This window comes from Alosa pseudoharengus, unplaced genomic scaffold, assembly GCF_046254945.1.
Source record: "Alosa pseudoharengus isolate Yale_2024_CS ecotype anadromous, Long Island Sound unplaced genomic scaffold, YU_APseudo_1.1 YU_APseudo_1.1_scf_10, whole genome shotgun sequence".
Taxonomy (NCBI): domain Eukaryota; kingdom Metazoa; phylum Chordata; class Actinopteri; order Clupeiformes; family Clupeidae; genus Alosa; species Alosa pseudoharengus.
Window position 1 is genome coordinate 19,425,972 of NW_027468565.1, and position 20,913 is coordinate 19,446,884.

General features: G+C 41.3%; 2 protein-coding genes across 2 annotated transcripts in view; one reads left to right on the forward strand and one right to left on the reverse strand.

Moving 5' to 3' along the window:
- The first annotated feature begins 1,116 nt into the window (after positions 1–1,116).
- Positions 1,117–6,612, forward strand: LOC143138100 (inter-alpha-trypsin inhibitor). Its single transcript, XM_076298540.1, has 6 exons — positions 1,117–1,186; positions 4,715–4,918; positions 5,371–5,547; positions 5,909–5,953; positions 6,228–6,306; positions 6,531–6,612. The coding sequence occupies exons 1-6, from the start codon at positions 1,117–1,119 to the stop codon at positions 6,610–6,612; spliced, it is 657 nt and encodes a 218-aa protein (XP_076154655.1).
- A 5,951-nt stretch (positions 6,613–12,563) lies between these two features.
- The window catches only part of LOC143138107 (voltage-dependent calcium channel subunit alpha-2/delta-4-like), a 42,018-nt gene continuing 33,668 nt past the window's right edge, over positions 12,564–20,913 (reverse strand). The window contains exons 28-40 of the mRNA XM_076298553.1: positions 20,320–20,381; positions 20,060–20,074; positions 19,785–19,829; positions 19,375–19,437; positions 17,814–17,884; positions 17,503–17,578; positions 17,275–17,327; positions 16,581–16,636; positions 16,219–16,239; positions 15,834–15,951; positions 15,297–15,412; positions 12,872–12,954; positions 12,564–12,656 (exon numbers count right to left, since the gene is read on the reverse strand). Of these exons, the coding sequence (XP_076154668.1) occupies positions 12,564–12,656; positions 12,872–12,954; positions 15,297–15,412; positions 15,834–15,951; positions 16,219–16,239; positions 16,581–16,636; positions 17,275–17,327; positions 17,503–17,578; positions 17,814–17,884; positions 19,375–19,437; positions 19,785–19,829; positions 20,060–20,074; positions 20,320–20,381 (872 nt within the window). The remainder of the gene's footprint in view (positions 12,657–12,871; positions 12,955–15,296; positions 15,413–15,833; positions 15,952–16,218; positions 16,240–16,580; positions 16,637–17,274; positions 17,328–17,502; positions 17,579–17,813; positions 17,885–19,374; positions 19,438–19,784; positions 19,830–20,059; positions 20,075–20,319; positions 20,382–20,913) is intronic.

Consider the following 20,913-nt stretch of genomic DNA (forward strand, 5'->3'; position numbering starts at 1 on the left):
TTCGGGTCATTGTCTTGCTGGAGAGTAAATCTTCTCCCAAGTCATAGTTCTCTTGTAGACTGAATCAGATTGTCCTCCAGGATTTCCATATATTTTGCTGAATTAATTTGGCCTATAACCTTTACAAATGTTCCAGGGCCTGCTGTCGAGAAGCATCCCCACAGCAGGATGCTGCCACCACCGTGCTTCAAATTAGGGATGGTGCATTTAGTCTGATGGCTCAGCATCTAGTCTGATGGCCAAAAAGCTACATTTTGGTCCCATTAGACCTTGGAGTCTCCCACATGTCTTTGGGTGAACTTTAGTCGAGAATTAATAAGAGCTTTACCTCTCGACCACAGAGCTTTGACTGTTGAAGAACTCAGGCAATAGTTATTGTTTGCATAATTTCTTCCATCTCAGTTGCTGTAGCTTTTAACTCCTTCAGAGCTGTCATACTGTAGGTGCCTTGGTGGCCTCCCCCACCAATATTCTTCTTGAACGGTCACTCAGTTTGTGGTGACGGCCTGCTCTAGGCAGATGTACACATTTGACATATTCTTTACATTCCTTAATGTTGGATTTCTCTGAACTCCAGGGGATGTTCAATGACATTTTTGTATGCATTCCCTCGTTTATGCTTTTCAATAACCTTACCTCTGAGCTGGTTAGAGTGTTCTTTTGTCTTCATGATGGAATTGTAGCCAGGATTACTGATTAATAATTTATCCAACCACTTATTCTACATGATACATACATTACTTTGTAGAAATCTGTTTTCACTTTGACATTGTGAAAATAACTTTGAGTATGTCTTGTAAAAAAGGCCAAATTAAAAGGACATATATTCCATTTAAAAAAGCAACAAAAGGGAAAATATTCAAGGAGGTGAATGCTTTTCATAGGCACTGTGCATGTGTCTTTATGATTGTGTGTATGTAGTATGTACATTTGTGATTGTATGTTTGTTTTATATATGCGTGTTTATGTCATTGTGATTGTGTGTGTGTGTGTGTGTGTGTGTGTGTGTGTGTGCATATTTGTTGTTTGTACTGTATGTGACCAGTGACAGTGACAAACATATTGGTTGGAAATCAAGCTCTGCTGCCACTTGGCAAACATGTTGTGTGGCCCGTCATGGGAAGGCGAGATGACCAGAGACATTTCGAGGGCTGGACACTGAGATGTCCACAGAGCCAGCTCAGAGGTATGTGCTTGCTTGGTTATAATTAGAACACTTGCTCAGCCCTGACCCCGTTTATTGTCTCTTTAAAGGGTCACCTCCTCAGCGCTGACCCCCCTTTATTGTCTCTTTAAAGGGTCACCTCCTCAGCGCTGACCCCCCTTTATTGTCTCTTTAAAGGGTCACCTCCCCTCCTTCTCCCCATCCCCACTCGTGGCCTTCTCTAAGTGGGAAGCTCCTGCACAGAGTCATCCCCTGAAGAGGACAGATCTCTGCCAGCAGGGATTCTGGGAGCTTGCCAAGGTGCTCTGGGTGGTATTTGCTAGAAATGTTGAGCAATGACCAATGTTAAATGATAGAGACTATCATATCTCTCCCTTTCTCTCTCTCTCTCTCTCTTAGGCTTTGAACTACCTATTAGACACGTATGTATTATAAGCTACTCGCTACTCTCTTATTCAGTATTGAAATAAATTTGTGTTTATTGTGCATGCACACACACAGACACACACACACCACTGCTTAAGGGAAGCTCACCTCTGATATGTAAGCTTCCAGACTTGAGTGCTGTCTGTCATCTCATCGAGGTTATCGGAGCTCTCATAGCCAATCGTAGCCAACCGGAGCTCTCTGAGCCAATCATATGCCGATGTTATCATGGGGAAAAAGGCTCTGAGCCAATCATATGCCGCTGTTATCATGGGGAAAAAGGCTGACAGATAATACAAGTGCAGCACCTTAGCATCTGCCAATAAAAGCTAGCCTGACAATCACTCATGTGAATGCCCTGGCCCACACAGTCACAGGGTGACTAATTATGCAGGACCATGGGGCACAGTGGTACTTACATACATAGATAACCTCCAGGATAACGGTGGCATTGCTTCAGTTTTAGGGCGGGGTTGTTTATTGTTTGCTGTTTGAACCACCAATGTGGCTAAGGGATAGAGGAAATCTATGTTTTATTTTGGATCATACAAAGCATTTGATTGTCTTGTGAAATGAATCCACTCATGACTAATTTGCTATCTTAATTAGGGCTTGAAAAAAAAGAAATGCTTCAATTTCAGTGACTTGCCAAACTGATTAAGGAGTGTACATAGTTTATTGATGATCGGGTGAAACTTGATGTCTTTGTCACAGTGCATCATTACCCATGAAACTTATCTAGTGAAAGTACAAAGTCCACTGTTAATGTCCAGCCCACTGACATTGCCCTTTATGATAGGCCTATAACTCACTAGCCTATGCAGCACCTGAAGGAGTAACATCACCATGAGGCAACTGGCGACATTTTTGGTCATTTTTTCCGCTTTTTTCTCTGTCCAGGCACAGATGAATAGTAAGTGAATTTAGCCATATCTTTGTCTTTCTGGGTGATCTTAACAAAATGAATATGAATTCATATAATTCAATAATTTAATTAATATTCAAAAGTGGTTTAACATTTTAGGTCTATACCTTAGCATCCGTTATGCACACAACCAAAACAAATTTTGTTGTGTATCGGCAGGCACTGACTAAGTACAATTTCTTTGGTAAATGCATTGAAATATATACAGAAGGGATGTGATGGCACTATTGAGTAGGGTAACATAGGCCTGAAGTGATAGAGGATTTAGATTAGCCCTGAGGAAGTAGAAATAATTTTAAAAAAAAAGTTATATTTCAACATATATGTTTTTTTTTTGCTAGTTCTAACAAACAACCCGTATGCGTCATATGGATTTACATTTTGAATGAAACATTGCTGTTGCATTGGGAACAAAGGTTACGTTTTGAACCTTTATGATTCGTGTGTCATTGGGGTCCGGAAGTGAGTGTAACGGTTGCACTGAAAGACTACTGGACTACTGCTCTGAATGGGAGTGTCCTTCCTTATTGCCTTAGCATAGAATCGTTGTAGATTAATCCAAATGGCTTCAGTTGGAGAAATCTGATTGCAAATTGTTCAATTTAGACTTTTCTCATACTGTATGAATGTGAAAACACCTTTATAGCAGCTGTGCTACTGTACCCATGTTTTAAAGCACTGGTGTTATCCTACACCTTGAACCAAGGTCATTATGTGCACTATGACATTATTGAACACAGCATACACAGTTAGTTGTGGAAGGTATCAGGGTCAGGTACTGGATACAGGATGCCACTCTACAAGAACACGCTTGATTGACATTATGACAGGCATTTAATGTGCTACCGATGCTGCTTATGTGTCCTTCCACTGGCCAATGTTCCTGAGCCATCCCCTCCCATCAATCTCCCCCTGCAGCCTGTCTCCAGTCCTTCTGTCAAAGCATCATTGCATAAACAACTCTCAGCCTCATTAGCCTGTTTAGATACGCTAAAGTGCTGGTGAACTGGTTGTCACATGACAGACAAAATATAGCACTGCAGAATAACATATTCCTTCAAATCTATGAGCTGGTTTGACCATCATGAGACAAGTTACGCTATAGAGGAAAGATGAAGCACAGGTTCAGAATGCAGCATTGGAACTAGTTGTTGTTGTAATAACAGAAGGTTAGCCACCAGTAGGTTAGCCCCTGAAGTCTATGAGGTGGAGGCTCTCTCATAATCATAAATGGCTTTATTGCAGCCGAACAGCCATAAAGCCAGGGTGTGGGGACTCTCATATAGTTAATCATTAGCGATCAGAGGGATCGGCTCTACAAACTAAAGTGTAAGAAAGCACAAGCTTCACAAGCTTGACCCCGCCAATTTTCAGTCAGACTCAGTTGAGTAGCCCAGTGTTTTTCAACCACTGTGCCGGGGCACACTAGTGTGCCGTAAGAGATCATCAGGTGTGCCGCAGAAAATTACCCAAATGTCACTCACTGGTCCAGAAAAGCAACTGTTGCATCAAATAATTTATAACCACATGCTCTCATTGATTGTATGATTGCACTATTTGTGGTATGCAGGCATTGTACAACGGGGGCCCTATATCCAGTATTCACAGAATCATCACATATCCAGTTCATAACAACAATTAAATTAGATATAGTCACCTACAAATGAAACAGAGGGCGCTTGTTTTATTGAGCAGGTCTTGCATAGAAGCCATAATAAGGCCATATCTGTGTATTATTTGAAATTTTAGGCTATGGTATGTTTATTTTTTCTTCACAACAGGATGTTAGTGTGCCGTGGGACATTTTAAGTGTCAAAAGTGTGCCTTGGCACAAAAAAGGTTGAAAAACACTGGAGTAGCCCACCACACGTTTCTCTCTAGTTCAGCTGGGATCAGGATGGCTGGTAGCTAGGCTAACAATCAATAGCTTTGGTGCTCTACAAGGCGTTAAATTCTGCTGATGCAACAGTGTGATAGACAGACAGACAGACACAACTGAAATAAAGGTGTGCATCAAGGGTATACTTCATCAAAAAAGTAACTGCTCGGAGCAGTTCACTCCATTACCACTGACAACCTATTCAGTTAGGCTAGGCCTATTGCAATTATAGGCAAACCTGTCATCTGTTAGGAACATTTATTTAAAAATAATTTAAAGACTGAACGTAGACATTGCATCTTTTCTGTCCATTCCCTAGATGATATCTGTTCTATGCGTAAAAATGAAGGAACGGCTGCTGAGGGAATCCAACCCATGGTCTACTACTACTATGACAACGTCACAGACCAGTGTGATCCATTTATGTTCTATGGAGCCGGTGGCAATGCTAACCGCTTTAATGTTGAAAAGTACTGCATGAGAAACTGCTCAAGCAGTGGAACCGCTTTGTACCCAATTGATGGTAAGTATCAAATTTAGGGATAGCACTACAGAAAACACACAATGCACAGAGAGGTATAGCATTATGGTGAACATTGAAATTGAAAGTGACTGAGCAAGGTCAGTGAATGTCCTGCCAGACTGCTGCTCATCATCAAAATCCCACCCATCACAACATACCAGGAGGATAATCTCCATCTTTCCTTACACCTCACAAGACTAGTCATTTCACCAGAAAGTAGGTTTAGATTAGTGGGATGATTACCTATAGGATTGTTATCAAGACAATTTCACGCTTTAGCCCTTAAAGCCGAGAAGAAGAGAGAGAAGAAAGGAACATTTCCTGAGTATTTCCTGACACCTAGTGGTGTAATAGCGCTATGCATAATTACAGAATCAGGTGAATTTACATGATAGCTACAGCAATAATTTATTTGTACCATTTTACCAATCGGATTCCCTCACCCCTCACAGAGAGAGAGGCATGTCACTTCAAAAAGGAAGTCGGAAAATGTCTGTCTAATTACCTGCGGTATTATTATGACCCCATCCATCGGAAATGCAAGACCTTCTTCTGGACCGGTTGCGTCGGGAACGGCAACCGATTCCTGGACAATCAAGCCTGCAACAAAACGTGTTATGGGATCGCAGGTGAGTCGGTGTGAACTTCATGTAGGCTACAGTAAATTCCACATGAATGCTATTAAACAGAAAAACAGTTCACACTGCAAGTCTAGGATATAAGAACAACTATAATAATAATAGCCTAGGCTACAATTATGTTGTTGTTGTTGCATTTATATAGCAACTATTCTCAAACTTAAGGCCAGTTTACAAAGAGTAACATACATGAATGAACAAACAAAGCTAACAAGAATGCAAGTTGAAAATGTAATCAAGTTAATTCCTCTTCCTAACAAAGTCCACAGGAAGCTGTCATGCATACAGTTGGTCTGTGATATGAACTACAGTATGAACTGTGACCTGTGTTCTCTGTCCCAATGCTGAACAGATCCTGGTGAGGGCCCCGAGGAAGATGAGTATGACACACCAGTTGGTGAGTTAACACTTGGGAATTTCTCATAATGTTGTACATATACATTTGATCTATTCATTCAGCTAATGCTTTTGTCTAACACGACTTACAATGAGGGATAACATTCTAGCTGCAGTGCAGTAGGAGACCTTAGTCCTTAGACCTCAATAAATAGTAGCCTACTATTGCATACAATACAAAAATGCTAGTATAGCCTACATATTAAAATGTTTATTCATTTAAAAAAAAAAAAAGATATATAATATCATTTCCGTTTGCTCTGGTTTGTGTTCAGCACTGATTTTGGGAGTGGTCTTTGGTCTCGTTGGAGCTGCCATTCTTGTTGGCGTTATAGTTCTTGCTCTAAAGTCAAAGTGAGTATATCCTGCTGAAATCTGCCTACTTTCACACAGAGCTGCTTGCCTGTCTTCATCTGTGATGTACACTTTCGGATCAAAACATGCACAGTATTTCCTTTTGTCTACTGCACGTTATGACGTTTTGATGGGCAGCCTGGTAATTAATATGCATTTATCATTATGAAAAACTAGAATAATGATGATTTATTTTGTGTGTGTGTTTGTGTGTGTGGATCTAGGGAAAAAAGTAAAAAGGGCCCCAAAGAAGACACAGCGAGACAGGCCATGCAGGGCGACGAAGACGTGGAGACAGCACATTAATGCTCATTTCTCACTGGACTGAACATCTGGATTGGGGGGGGGGCAAAAGGTTAAATGGTTTCTGAATCTGCATTGAACCCATGTCCCACAACTACCATTGCCTAAACAACAGCATTTAATTAAAGGTGTAGGTTTTTGAACATTCTAACATAAGATTCCGTTCCGCAACAATTGAAGGTTCTAAAATTCTATGTTGAATTCAATGAACCCAGATATTCTTTAGAACGTTCATTTCCCAACATTCCCGTCACACCGGTGTGACGGTACTCCTTTAAGGGTTAATTCAGAACTAAACTTGTCCATGAATTTTTAAGGCTACCATTTGAACTGAGCTCAGGATTAGTGATCAAATTGGACCATGATCATTTTAAAAAGTGTTGTTTTAACATTTCAACATTACTTTTGTAAAGGTTAGTTTGGTTTAATTCAGCTTGTCTTATTTTGTGTGTAATGATGCAGGTGTGAAGCCCTTGACACTTTTGTTTAACTAAATTAACATTTTGAGCGTTCTGTTGCTTGGATACAAATGTGTGTGTTTTTTATTAAATAAAACCAGAAACTATTTTTCATTACAGTGAAGGGCAAGGATTTTTTTAATTAAGTGACTAGAGAAACACCATAACCAGTTGCTTTGTGCATTGGCTTCATTAACATGTTATATAGAGTGTCTCTTTTATGTGTTTTTTAAGTGTTTTCTCATTCTTTCTCAATAAATGTCACGATACCACCTCAAGCAAGCTCATTATTATATGACTCACTCAGCATTAAGTTTAAGTCCTTGAGTCTGTTTGTATTCACCAAACAGGCTAATATAAAGATTAGCATACATATGGTCCAATTTATTGGTATCCCTTTGGTCTGATATTTTATGCGTTCAAACTTACACAGCATTCCAGACATCTTAAAAGTCCAAAATTTCAGACCTCTGAAATTCCTTCATACTCGAAGTCGGAGGTCTACTCACCAGGTCAGGGCAAATCGATGTATATTCCTGAATGTTAACTTCAAATAATTCCTCCAAAACTATAATTTTGACACTTGAAGTACTGCAGTTATTTTCTCGTAAGGGCTATCAAAAGTAGACTAAATTAAATTATAGGGCGTTTTCTGATGGGTTCGCAAGATTTTGATTAATCATACTCAAAGTTCACAAGACAGATTAATCATATCAGGGATACATAAAATGTGATCTTCATTTCCATGCCTTGCCACTGATGTGGCAGGTCAATGTTAAATAGGTTAGAACATATTGTTACAGTGGCCCTGAAGTGCAAAACACAACACATAAAAAATCACGACAGTAAGCCAAAAAACACAACAGCAAAATGACAATCACAACTCATTGTGTATCCCCTGTAGGCCAGGGGTCTCAAACTCAAATGAGCTGGGGGCCAATTCTGCCAACGTCATCTGATTGGAGGGCCGGCTATTTCTGAAAATGCGATGTTCTTTTTTTCAAATACCACAATGCAAACAGAAAGTGCAAGTGTTTTTATCTAGTTTTAGACACCTGTGCTAGCTACCTTAGCTTATAAATAAAATAATGATAAAATAAATATTAATACAAATTATAAAACAAATGAAAAGCATAAAAACAGGTATGTGTGTGTTTCACACCAAATAAAAATATTTGGTGTGAAGCAACACCATTGGATTTTTATATCAAAAATTCAAAAGGCCATGGCTTGAAAGTGGTCAGAGATAAAGTCCTACTGTAAATGTAAAAATCTTTGAGTAAAACAAAAGTTTATGAAGGGGGTAAATTTACCCATCTAAATTGGCACTGGATGGCAAGCACCTCAAATTATGCACCTTTCAATAAATACTGGATGAACATATTTGAGCAGGTTTACTTTCCTTTTTTCATATTGCCCACATAACAAATTAACAGGAAAACACCTAAGATGTATACCAACACCTAAGATGTATATGGTTTCTAAACCACAAGGCCTACAATAAAGTATTCTGGTCAAATCAGTTCCTATCGCGGGTAATCTGAGTACCCAGAAGTTCGCATCATATTGTGGGTGACTGACCTATTTCTACTAGCCCTGCTGTCTGTACCACGTCCATTACGGACACTATCATCAAGATTACCACTGCAACCTCCAAGCTATGTTGGGCAGAGGGTCGAAATAAGCATGGTATAGTGGACACCGTCGTATACACGCAGACGCACCTCCATTCAATAGACGATCGATCATAATCTACAAAAGGATATTCTCCTTCAGATTTAGAATAGGTGAATAACATAGCCTACCTAAGACTTCATCACACGTAAACGTTTTTCAACATTTGGTGTAGGCCTATTTCTGCTTCAATTTCTGCAACACTATGGCCTGCATCGCTTCCGCGTCATTACAAATGCACGTCTTTGTTTCTCGCGTGTAATACAAGTATTTCCTGAAAACTTTGTGCAGCGATTTTGGGTTTGAATGAAGCTCTGGATGTCTAGCACATAGTGGAGCAGAGTACAAAGAGATTTGTCACCGTACTTGGAAGTATCGTCTATTTTAATCAGTATCGTTGTTTGTCACAATTAAAAAGTCTCAAGGGCCGGATTACATTATTATTTTTGACATACGTCGCGGGCCGGAATTAGGCCGGACGCGGGCCGGATTTGGCCCGCGGGCCGGGTGTTTGAGACCCCTGCTGTAGGCTGTACACCTACTCATTCAACACTTCTCATTTAACAGTAATGTCGCTATCCGTGGTCCAGGTGCCTATGAATTTACAGGCCTAATCTCTGGTTGCTTATAATAACCACACTCTGTTTTGGTCACATGGGCAGGTGCTGCTATGTCTGTCCTTTTGTCCTAATGGAGTGCCACCAATGAGTCCTTTAAGAACTGTGACATACTGTATTTTGAATAGTTGAGGATTATGCTGTTGATGCATTACACCAGCAATGTTGGCGCTGGTTCAAGTTGCCTTGGAGGACAGCCATCGGACAGTGAGTATTTGACAGGAACATCTGTATATCAGTATGCTGGTGGTAATATCAAATGACCTTCGTGTTGAGTCTTTAGCTCATTACACCTCAACATGATGCCATGATGCCCTGCTGGAAAAAAAACAGCTAGAAACCAGCTTATGCTGGTAGCTGGTTTTAGATGGTCTTTGCTGGTTCCAGCTCTTGCTGGTCTCTGCTGGTGTAGCTGGTTGGGCCACCAGCTGGATATGCTGGCGTGACCATCTGAGGAAGCTGGTCATGCTGGTGTGACCAGTCTGTCGTGTGAAATACAGCAGGCACAAGATGGTCATGCTGGTGACCAGCCTGTCAAGCTTGACATTGTTGGTGTAAGATGATCATGCTGGTTTGCTAGAATGACCAACATAAGCTGGCATGGCCAGTTAAACCAGCAGTGCAGACCAGCAACACCAGCTAAAATGACATTGGTCATTGGCCCAATCAGTTACACCAGCAAGAGCTGGAAGAAAACCAGCAAAGACCAGCTAAAACCAGCATAATCTGGTTTCTAGCTGTTTTTTTTCCAGCAGGGCCTACATTGCTTATATTAAAATCATATGATAGTATTTACTGTAGTATACCTGAAAATAACTTTTAAAACATTCTGGTATTTGTGTCATTGGCCCAATACGAATATTTATTGTCTTTTCGTGTGAATCTCACATGCCTTGAAAGACCAAGAGGGGGAAACTCCTGTTACCCGACTGATCTGAAATGGTGGAGGCTGCTGGGACTTCTTACATCTTTGGGTCATTCTGTACAGACAAATGTGTTCAGGCATGTATCAGTCTGGTATCTCTTTTAGAATATGACTCTACCAAGAGCAAGCATGATAAATCTATGCAACCCATATCAGTTCTCTCACATTGGATCACAGAGAGTCACATAGTTTAAACAGTAGAGTGATAAAATACCCTTTTGGGCTACATGATGGAGCATTCCCTGGATGTCCTGCAGGTGGCGCTGCTGAGAGGCTCAGCCACTGCATCTTTGTCTTCTGACGGTCCTCTGGCCCCAGCTGCTGTGGGCATGTGAGCCGCTTGCCTGTGTAGTGACGGGACCATCTCTCCCACTGGGACGTGTAGCTGCCAAGGGTGCTGCAGCCCATTCTGGGGGGAGACGGCCAAGGAAAAAAAGGAAGGGAGGCCAGACCACACCGGCTCTCCACACTCTCTTTCCCCTGAACGCCCCGTTTAGCTCGGTCTGCTTTGGCCCAGGGTGGGCGCTGTGGCTTGAGGTTTCTTGAAGCGTCAGTTAGAGAGCTGGCCCAGGGATTGTGGGCCATGTTCCTGGGTGGGCCCTGTATGAGAACCTGCTGCTGTGCCTGAGCATTGAGGCCTGGAGTTTTTCAATATTAGAGTGGTCAGAGTTTACTAACAACTTATAGATCCACATATTTAACATTGGGTTCCCTTTAAAATACTGTCCATAACACCATTAGTAACACCTATCCATCTATAACACTGAAAATAATCTCAAGTATGTGACAAAAATAAAACAATTCAGTTAACTTTAATTCTGTCAAGAATTACTCTATAGCTCTTGTAACTCAATAATTTCAGTTCAACTCAATAGTTTCAGTTCCCATGATATAAAATATAGGCTAATAAGCCTTTCAGTTGCCTTGTATAATAGCTTTGTCTAAACAGTATTAAGTACATAGGCCCTAATACACATCTATGGTACAAAATAAAAATGGCTGTAATCAACAAAAAACATTCTAAAATTTCATTTGAAATTGTATGATTGAGATTATCATACATTATTATTCATAGACTACATATGTTATGCTCTGTTGTTATTACTTCATTAAAGTCACATTACCAGGTGTTTGTCTCAGTGACCCATGTTCACATGCTCAGGCAGGTACATGATGAGGGAAAAAGCAGCACTTCTGTGTCTGTGGTAACAATGCCATTATTACATACAATAACATAGATTACATACATTAACAGAATCTTACAGTGAGTAGAGTAGAATTTAGTAAAATGGCCCTTTATGCATCAGTGTTCGGTATCTTGTTCTGCAGTTTTTAGCAACAGATATAGAGCTTCACAGTTTACTCATACTTTAGTCGAGTATGATGAAGGGGATACCATGGTACATGGAGAAAATCGTTAGAAATGAGTTAGCTCACAACCAGTTACAACACCTAACATTTGTTTGCCTAAACACAAGTTTATAAAGTTTATTTGAAAAACAAAAAGATAACTGAAAAAAAACATACAGATGGAATAAGAAATACGTGTTTGGTACACTTGTGCAGTTTAGAATAAGTATCTTGTTTCCTTTAACTCTTGCCAACTCTATCAATGCTTTCTAAAGTGATTGTTTTCACCAATCTGTAGACATGTTTAAGATAACCACATGCTTAAGCCTTAGCAAGTCCTACAAATCAAGTCTACATGAAACACACCAGTGAACATCCATGCTGACTGCTGTTACACATAGAGTAATCTTAATAGGTAATTTGACTTGGAGCATTACATGACAGACAGTTCTGATGACCTCTGCCTTCCTTTCACTGTAGGGTAGAATTCACACAGAGTTTCTCTACTCTATGACACTATTCTGAGCATGTACAATCAGTCCATCATTCCAAAGATCTCTCTAAAATGTTTGCGGTTGCACTGCAACCTTAAGTCCAGTAGAGGTCCTCGCACTCAAGCTCCTCCGTGTTCTGTGATGAACTGTCCACAGAAGCCTTATTCTCTGGAGATCATGTGGTGTGTTATTTGGCCTTTAGTCACTGAGTTCATGAATTCAACTATGCTCTATTCTGAATAAGACTGAAGAATATGTATGATGCATTTCAGCAAAGTCCATAATTTTCTAATTTTACAAAATAGCCGTTTTCACTTGTTTTGGATAACCTGGATGCCTATTTGTTTGCATTTTTCTGATGTTATAAACAGCATTAAATGGAAAATTACAGAGTTACAATACATTTTCTGAACTCCTCTTCTGGGACATCTTCCCATCATCGCAAAGCAAGAGAAGTCACCAAGGAAACAAACAGCAGAGCCACTGATATACTGATCTCACAAGCTCCTCCACAATCCTTTGCATTTTCCTGCAACCACAGAGTACATGTGAATGTCAAGTAACACATTGCAATTATTTTGTTTAAATAGTGTATACTAAAACACTGAATTATTATCAAGTCATTCTTGTGAGGTTTTCGCAAAATAGATGTGTGAAATTTGAAATGCATTTGAACGTGTTCATTGGCTGATGTGATGCCAGTGGAAGGATGCATCTGACTCTTGCTGAGCGGGAGGCCCTTACATGAGGGTGGTAAGCGTGGCAGGACTCCGGGCGCCGGCGGATCTTCTGGGACTTCATGCGGTTACACTTGACTGTGGCGTTATGTGCAGAGGTGTTAAGGGTGAGACACTTGCAGTGGGCTTTGCTGTCAAACGCTCCTGCAGCCCTGGAAACTAAACTACATAACTGAGCTGCGCTGTGCTCACTGTAGCGTCAGTGCTCAGGGTCACTACTGAGGTCAAATGTTCTAAAGTAAAGTGTGAAACTAACATTAAAAAAGTACGACTACAGGTCATACTCTATTGTGTAGAGAAATATGCAATATTTTCATTTCTGTCACCTCTTTTTAGCCTCCGCCCATCACCAGCTGGTGATTCTGGCATTCTGAATTTTAATAAAAACAAGAGCAAGCCAAAAATAGATGAAGGACATTTGTACTTCATAAGTTCTGACCTAGGGGTCAATTCTTGATATACGGTAGTTTGATGTAGACAGTCTAGACAAAACAGCAGAATGATAATTACATTAGTGGATTACTAAAGTTGAGTACATAAGAAGTAACATCTCCCCCCCCCACACACTAATCCCTACTGTCTGCCTCAACTGCTCCTCTTCCCTGGCCTGCTTCAATCCCATCTCTTTAACTTCCCTCTCTGAGATGGTTTCTGCCATGAAACCTACTACCTGCCCCCTTGACATAGTGCCCACTCCCCTTCTGAAAGATGTCCTTGTCACAACTGGTCCCACCATCCTCTCCATCATTAATAGCTCCCTGGCCACTGGTACCGTCCCATCCTGCTTCAAACATGCAGTGGTCCAGCCCCTACTGAAAAAAACGAACCTAGACTCCACCCAGCTCAGTAATTACAGGCCAATTTCTAAACTCCCATTCATGTCAAAAGAAAAGGTCATTCTCTCCCAACTGTCCCCCTATCTTACACAGAACAACATCCTGGATAAATTCCAGTCAGGGTTTAGGACGGGGCACAGCACCGAATCAGCCCTGCTGAGAGTGTCTAATGACCTGCTCCTCGCCGCAGATGATCGTCACTGTGCTGTCCTCATGCTGCTTGACCTCAGTGCAGCGTTTGACACTATTGACCATACAATCCTTCTTGGTCGTCTCCAACATGGGGTCAGTCTTGGAGGCACTGCTCTATCCTGGTTCACCTCCTACCTCGCCAACAGATCCTTTTCTGTTAATATCGCCAACTGTTTCTCCCCCTTAGCCCCCCTGTCCTGCGGGGTCCCACAAGGCTCCATTCTGGGCCCCATTTAGTTTTCTCTATATATGCTCCCCCTTGGTTTAATTATTCAGAAATACAAAATCTCCCTCTGAAACCAAACGACCAGTCCAAGATCGACAGTCTCACGTCCTGCCTTGCTGAAATTAAGTCCTGGATGGCACACAACTTTCTGCAACTTAATGAAAGCAAGTGTGAGATTGTCCTCTTTGGTCCCCCAAACTCAGTCAGTACCATCTCCAGCAGCCTAGGCACCCTCTCCACCCTCACTAGGCCCCATGCTAGGAATCTGGGTGTCATTTTTGACTCAGAGCTCTGGTTTGACAGCAGATAAACTCAGTGGTGAAAGCCAGCTTTTTTCAACTCAGAAATATTGCAAAGATTAAGACCCTTCTCAACCACCCAGATCTTCAAAGGGTAATTCATGCTCTTATCACATCACGACTAGACTACTGCAACTCCCTCTATATCGGCATCACTGAATCATCCCTGTCCCGCCTGCAGCTAGTCCTAAACGCAGCCGCTAGACTGTTAACAGGCACAAGTAAACGAGACCACATCACCCCTGTCCTAGCCTCCCTTCACTGGCTTCCGGTTTGTTACAGAATTGATTTCTCAAGCACAGGGGCTACCGTGCCTTTGCTGTCGCAGCCCCCAAACTGTGGAACAGCATCCCTACCTCCATCAGATTCACCCCTTCAGTTGACTCTTTTAAATCCCAGCTCAAAACATACCTTTTCTCTCTAGCGTTTCCCGATTCATCTTGACCGGAGCCCTGCTTGTACTGTTGTCTCTTTCGTGTATTTGTATGGTCTGCTTTATGATGTGTTTTTGTATGGCCTGCCTCTGTCTTATTTGTTATATGTTATATGCTTGCTTCCCACTGGTCTCTGTAAAGCACTTTGGTTGATGCAAGTCATGTTTAAACGTGCTATATAAATAAATCTGATTGATTGATTGATTGATGGGTGGCAAACTGGCAGGTGAATAGTGATAAACATAAGGTGCCCACACATTGCACAACAGGGACTAACTCAGGAGGATCAATTCATTAAGGGTGCTTTAGAAATTATTGAGGAGCCATATTATTTGGTTACATTAAATGTGTGCTTAAACCGAGGGTTTTCACTATGTTACGATTCACTTGCCTGAACCTTTCACAAATTTGATAACACAGGAACAACATAACCTGGAAAGGATATATTTGACCTCCTTTGGGGTCAGTGTGATCGGTGAGTATTGGCGAGAACAGTCACAGTCTGCTTGTGCAACCACCATCACCAAGTTAGTGTTACGGACCTGCTGCAAAACAAACATCCTGGAACAAAAATAAGTATGTACGATTAAAGACTGCCCTCTATCGTAGCCTTAATCTGGCATTACATGCTTAATCTTACATGTGATTGTTAGTGATTTTTTGCAGGTACACAACATGTGAGGGGTTGGCAACACTGGAAAATGCTGCATTTGTACTGCCCCTCTAGAGTAGCACCATGGACAGCAACTGGAGCGCTCTATTAGTCAGAATAGTCATTACACTCTATAATAACACAGTGCCAAAGACTGAGCCAAACAAGAGCACCACACAGATGTGAAAGCAAAATTGCAGGCAGATTCCCTGTTCAACGAAGTGCTCTGAGTGCCTTGTTACAGGAGGATCATAGCTACTGAGATGGGTCTTCGGTGTGATGTTTTACAGGAGATGAGTCTCTTCGGGTTAATCTCTTGCAAGCACTTACTTCTGACAGCGGCCACATTTGATGATGCTGTTGGTCTCAGTAATGGACGTGTCATACATGAAGCCGGGATACTCAGTGTCACAGGGCTGCATGATTTCCACCTTCTTCTGTTTATGGCCTGGGAAGTGAGCATTCACCAGTTACACTGACTCCACATTTCTTTTCTGATTCAAACACTCTCTCTCCTGAATTCTTTCTCTCTCACACTCATACTCACACTCACACAGACACACAGAAAGAGAGAGAGAGAGATACATACCCACAGTCTATCTTTCTGATGTTTTCTATGACAGTCCCATAACTAAGGCTGGACCCAAGTACTAGTTAGTTTCTACACATACTCAAACAAAATGAGGCAAAGTGATGGCATGACAGGTGTACTCACCTGCATGGTACACAGACTTGGCTGTGTATGGACAATGAGAAAGCCACAGATGAGAGCACATCATGGAGGCACAGATGAGAAAAGCAATGATGAGGCCCAGGACATAGGAAATGAGAGGGGTTGTATGAAATGAGTGTCTACAGAGGATTTATGAAGCTGGTAACATGAAGTTACCAAGTACAAAATCCCTCCTTTTTTATGGCAAAAGAGCTCATCCACTTTGATTTTTTCCCTCTCTCACATACACATATTGACTGTCAAGTGACGCTTTAATCTTCCATCATTTTTGAAGGCTTTAAGCTTCTTTAACTTTTGATCTTTTGCAGCAAAGTCGTTAGAGCCACATAAATGCCACAACTTACCATCTGCCACATAATCTGAGTGCCAAAGTCCACAGATGTTGAACTCCAGCAAAAACCTTCAAGTGAGATCAAAACAAGTCAGCCAGCTTTTTCACAGTTTTATTACTGACTAAATATGATTCAAAACAATACATAAAATAGCTTTTTTGTAACACTTTAGTTTAGTGTGTGTGTGTGTGTGTGTGTGTGTGTGTGTGTGTGTGTGTGTGTGTGTGTTATTCTTACTGAATAGGTGATTTATTCTTTGTAAATCCTTGATAAGCAACTAGCTGGCCTTGAACTAAGGTCATTGATAAATAGAATGGATCAAAACAGAAACTTTATAGCCTTCTAATACATTGTTTTAATATGTTACTATTCTGACAGTCTATAAACTTATTTTGATCCATACTATATACTAGTAACCTAATTAAGAATTTACCAAGAATAAATGGCTTATTAAGTAAGAATACGAAACTGTTCAATAAAGACCTAATAAATGTGCAATAATGCTTAATACAGACCTTGTTGAGCACTTATACATACATAAATTAGTAAAGTATGGTTAACATGTTCTCCCTAAACTAAAGTGTAATCACAAGTAGGACATTTTTTATTATTATGAAACAGTATAATTGTATTTATCTAAACAGTAGCAAAATGTAGCAAAATTGACCAATTGAGGCAAAATATTAGAAACCCCAAGAGCACTCACATCAGGAAGTTGGACATGAACCACTTAACCACACCCATTAGTCCATAGAAAGGCTGCCGAAAGAAATGAGGGAAAAAACATTAGCAAACAAATGGGGTGTGCTGAGCCTAGTGCTCTCAGCGCTGTTTAGAGAGAGCGGCAGTCAAGGTGCCTTCCTCGGGTGTTATAGGTGTGCCAGGGCTTGGCCTGCGGCAAGCCCTGGTGGGACAGGGATATAGGTAAACTCACACTGAGCAGTGGCCGAGCATCACTCGAGTGACCGTGCGTAGTCTTGCACATAGCCTGGTAGTCATACAGTACCACCCTGCATTACAAAAATGAGTCAAACACAACAGCAAACATCCCACTGACAGACTGACAAGAACACACATTTGGACTGCTTGTGGGAACATGTTAACCTAATTTAACATAACATAATATAATAATATGATAAAAAAGATAATTGTAATATTTAGCATTTAGTAATAACATATAACAGCCGAGCCAAGTGTAAATATTGTATAATAGCATTATGACACACAGGTCCATGACTCTCTTACCTCTTGTACAAGCCCGTTTTCAGCAGCTGTGCCATCACTGACCCGTCCACCTCCCCAAAGAATTTACCAACCTGACAGGGATAGAAGAGATTTTGCCCACTCATAAGCACCTGTGTGTGTGTGTGTGTGTGTGTGTTTGTGTGTGTGTGCGTGTGTGTGTGTGCTTGTCCCTTCATATCCAGTAAAAACACAAACACTAAACCCGTTGATTTCCTGTTTCCCGGTGCCTGCCAGACTGAATTACAGTGATGTAACGGCATGCTTGATTGAGTGTCCCTGACTGTGATGCTGTTGGATGGGCCTGCGCTGGAAGGAGAGCAGAGCCTGGCGCTGAGGTGGGGCACAGCATGCACAGCAGGCGAGCAGGGAGGGAGGCCTCCCACAGTGCACATCCCAGGCAGCACCAATAACATGCAATCAGCTCCGTGTTCAGATTACGCAATCCAAATCTCAGAACCTATCCATTGTCTACAGATGCTAAGGTCTCTGCAGTGCACTCTATACTAAGCTACTCTCTCTCCGCAAAATGCTCTGTTAAGCTGCAGATGGGTAAAGAACGTTTATATTGTGTGAATATGGACACCCTACATCTGCACACACAGACACACACACACATACACACACACCGTGTCACATACACGCAAACACATGAGCACACACACTGTTTCACACATGCTCCATGTGATGTGCTGCCATACAGATGCCCTTGGCCTCTGTCCGCCGTGATGCATCTGTGCAGGATTAGGCACCATAAGTGTCCTGCTACGCCAGATGCTTCGGAGACTGTTTATAGCACATATGTTACACCATCCCCCATGTACACTCACACACTCTCACTCTTGCTGTCTCTCATGCTGATATGCCATGATACATACACACACCTGCAAATACACACGTTTATGGCAAAAACAAATTATATCTGTGTTTCTCAAAGTTCTTAGTTGCTTCCTTATTTTAATGTAATTGTAATTGTCTGTAATTGTAAAGTGTATCTGTTTTGAGTGGTAGTAAACCACCATCCACTTCTCCTTCTCCATACTGCTACTAGAACTTAATATGTAGGCATTCCTATCCTCTAGCACTAGTACTTAATATGTAGGCATTCCTATCCTCTAGCACTAGTATTGACAGATACAGCGATAACTCCTGGCTATATTCTCTTCTGCCCTGTAGTTAAACATTATTGTAATGCTGTAGCTGTAGCCCTGTGGTTTAAAAGTTTAAATATTAAAATGCTTAAATGTTAATAGCTTAAATGTTATTCTACTGCTGTAGTGTAGCTCAGTAGCTTAAACCTAAACATGCTTAAATCTTGATAGCCTAAATGTTATTCCATAGCTGTTAGTCGCTTTGGACAAATGTGTCCGCAAAATGAATAAATGTGATGTAAATATAAAAGTGCACATAAGTATAGTTTAATACTCCCGTCATTTCATATAGTATAGTTTAATACTCCCGTCATTTCACATAGTATAGTTTAATACTCACGTCATTTCTCTCTTTGGAGATTATCAATGTGATGTAAATGTAAGAGTGCACATAAGTATAGTTTAATACTCACATCATTTCTCTCTTTGGAGATTACAATGAATCCATTGTGATCAATGATGTAGCAGTTGAGGTCCTAAAAGTAAAGGAGAGAATAAAACTTGACATCAAGCTAAACTTTGGCATGCAAGCCCCAAATTGTACCACACACACACACACACACACACACACAAACACACACACACACACACACACACACACACACACACACACACACACACACACACACACACACACACACACACACACACACACACACACACACACACACACACTTACAATGCTTTCACAAGTAAGAGTGATATGATAACTTACAATGCTTTCACAAGTCAGAGTGATATGATAACTTACAATGCTTTCACAAGTAAGAGTGACATGATAACTTACAATGCTTTCACAAGTCAGAGTGATATGATAACTTACAATGCTTTCACAAGTCAGAGGACAAACACCCTCCACATTGCTGCACTGCAGAGAAAAACATTAGAGGATAAATGAATAACTTCATACACCGTATATGGATAGAGAAAAACATTAGAGGATAAATGAATAACTTAATACACTGTATATGGATAGAGTTAACTGCACAGGGCGTAAATGCGTAACTTTTGATCTCGTATAGATGTATGTGTGTATAGAATGCAAAAAGCACTGGAATTCTACTTGAAGGGATACAATATATGAAGCAGGCTACTTACGTCTGTATCATTGGGCTGCTCAAAGGGGTGAAAAGAGAGATTATAAATGGGAGATGCATTGTGAAGCTGAATACCAATGAGGTGTGTGTGTGTGTGTGTGTGTGTGTGTGACTATGATGTGTGTGTGTGTGTGTGTGTGTGTGTGTGTGTGTGTGTGTGTGTGTGTGTGTGTGTGTGTGTGTGTGTGTGTGTGTGTGTGTGCGTGCGTGCGTGTGTTAAGAGACAGAGAGAGCTGTTGGCCCTCCACAACAGTAAGTTACCTGAACTGCAATAGAAAGCAGCCGGGACTCCAGTAAAGTCAGTGACATTTGCACTCCAATAGCTGTGTTAAAAAGCAGAAAAAATCGGGGCGTGAAAATGGGAAAGTACTAATCTGTGGGTTCAGTGAGCTGTGTGCCAGTGGCCATTGTGCAATGATGTTTTTTTTCTCTCTCTGCCATTTTATAAAAAGGTCTGAGTTGGAGAGGAAAGTGTCCTCCTCCGAGCGCCACATCCCACCACTTTATCAGTCCTCCTTTCCCTCCCCCTCTTTTTGCCACATGCCCACTTTCACAGTAAGCCGTGGCACACACACACATGTTTATCTCCGATGAGCTGCGCTAAAATCACACACTTACACACACACACACACACACATATATCAACACTTGCAGAAAGACGGAGAAAGCGAAAGAGAAGGAGAGACTATATAGTTGTGTGTCAGTGTGTGGGGGTGCAAGTGTGAGAGAGAGAGAGAGAGAGAGAGAGACAGAAAGAGGGAGAGGGAGAGGGAGGAGAGAGGGAGGAGGCAGGGAGGGAGGAAGGGAGTGGGAGATGTCCTAAAAGAGGAACGCATTTCCCAGATGTAGGGATGC

Excerpts from the sequence above, each read along its gene's own strand:
- LOC143138100 (XM_076298540.1), top strand. The coding sequence starts at position 1,117 with ATGGGAAGGCGAGATGACCAGAGACATTTCGAGGGCTGGACACTGAGA. Across the intron at positions 1,187-4,714 it reads TCCACAGAGCCAGCTCAGAG|ATGATATCTGTTCTATGCGT; the intron begins GTATGTGCTTGC and ends TCCATTCCCTAG. Across the intron at positions 5,548-5,908 it reads AACGTGTTATGGGATCGCAG|ATCCTGGTGAGGGCCCCGAG; the intron begins GTGAGTCGGTGT and ends AATGCTGAACAG.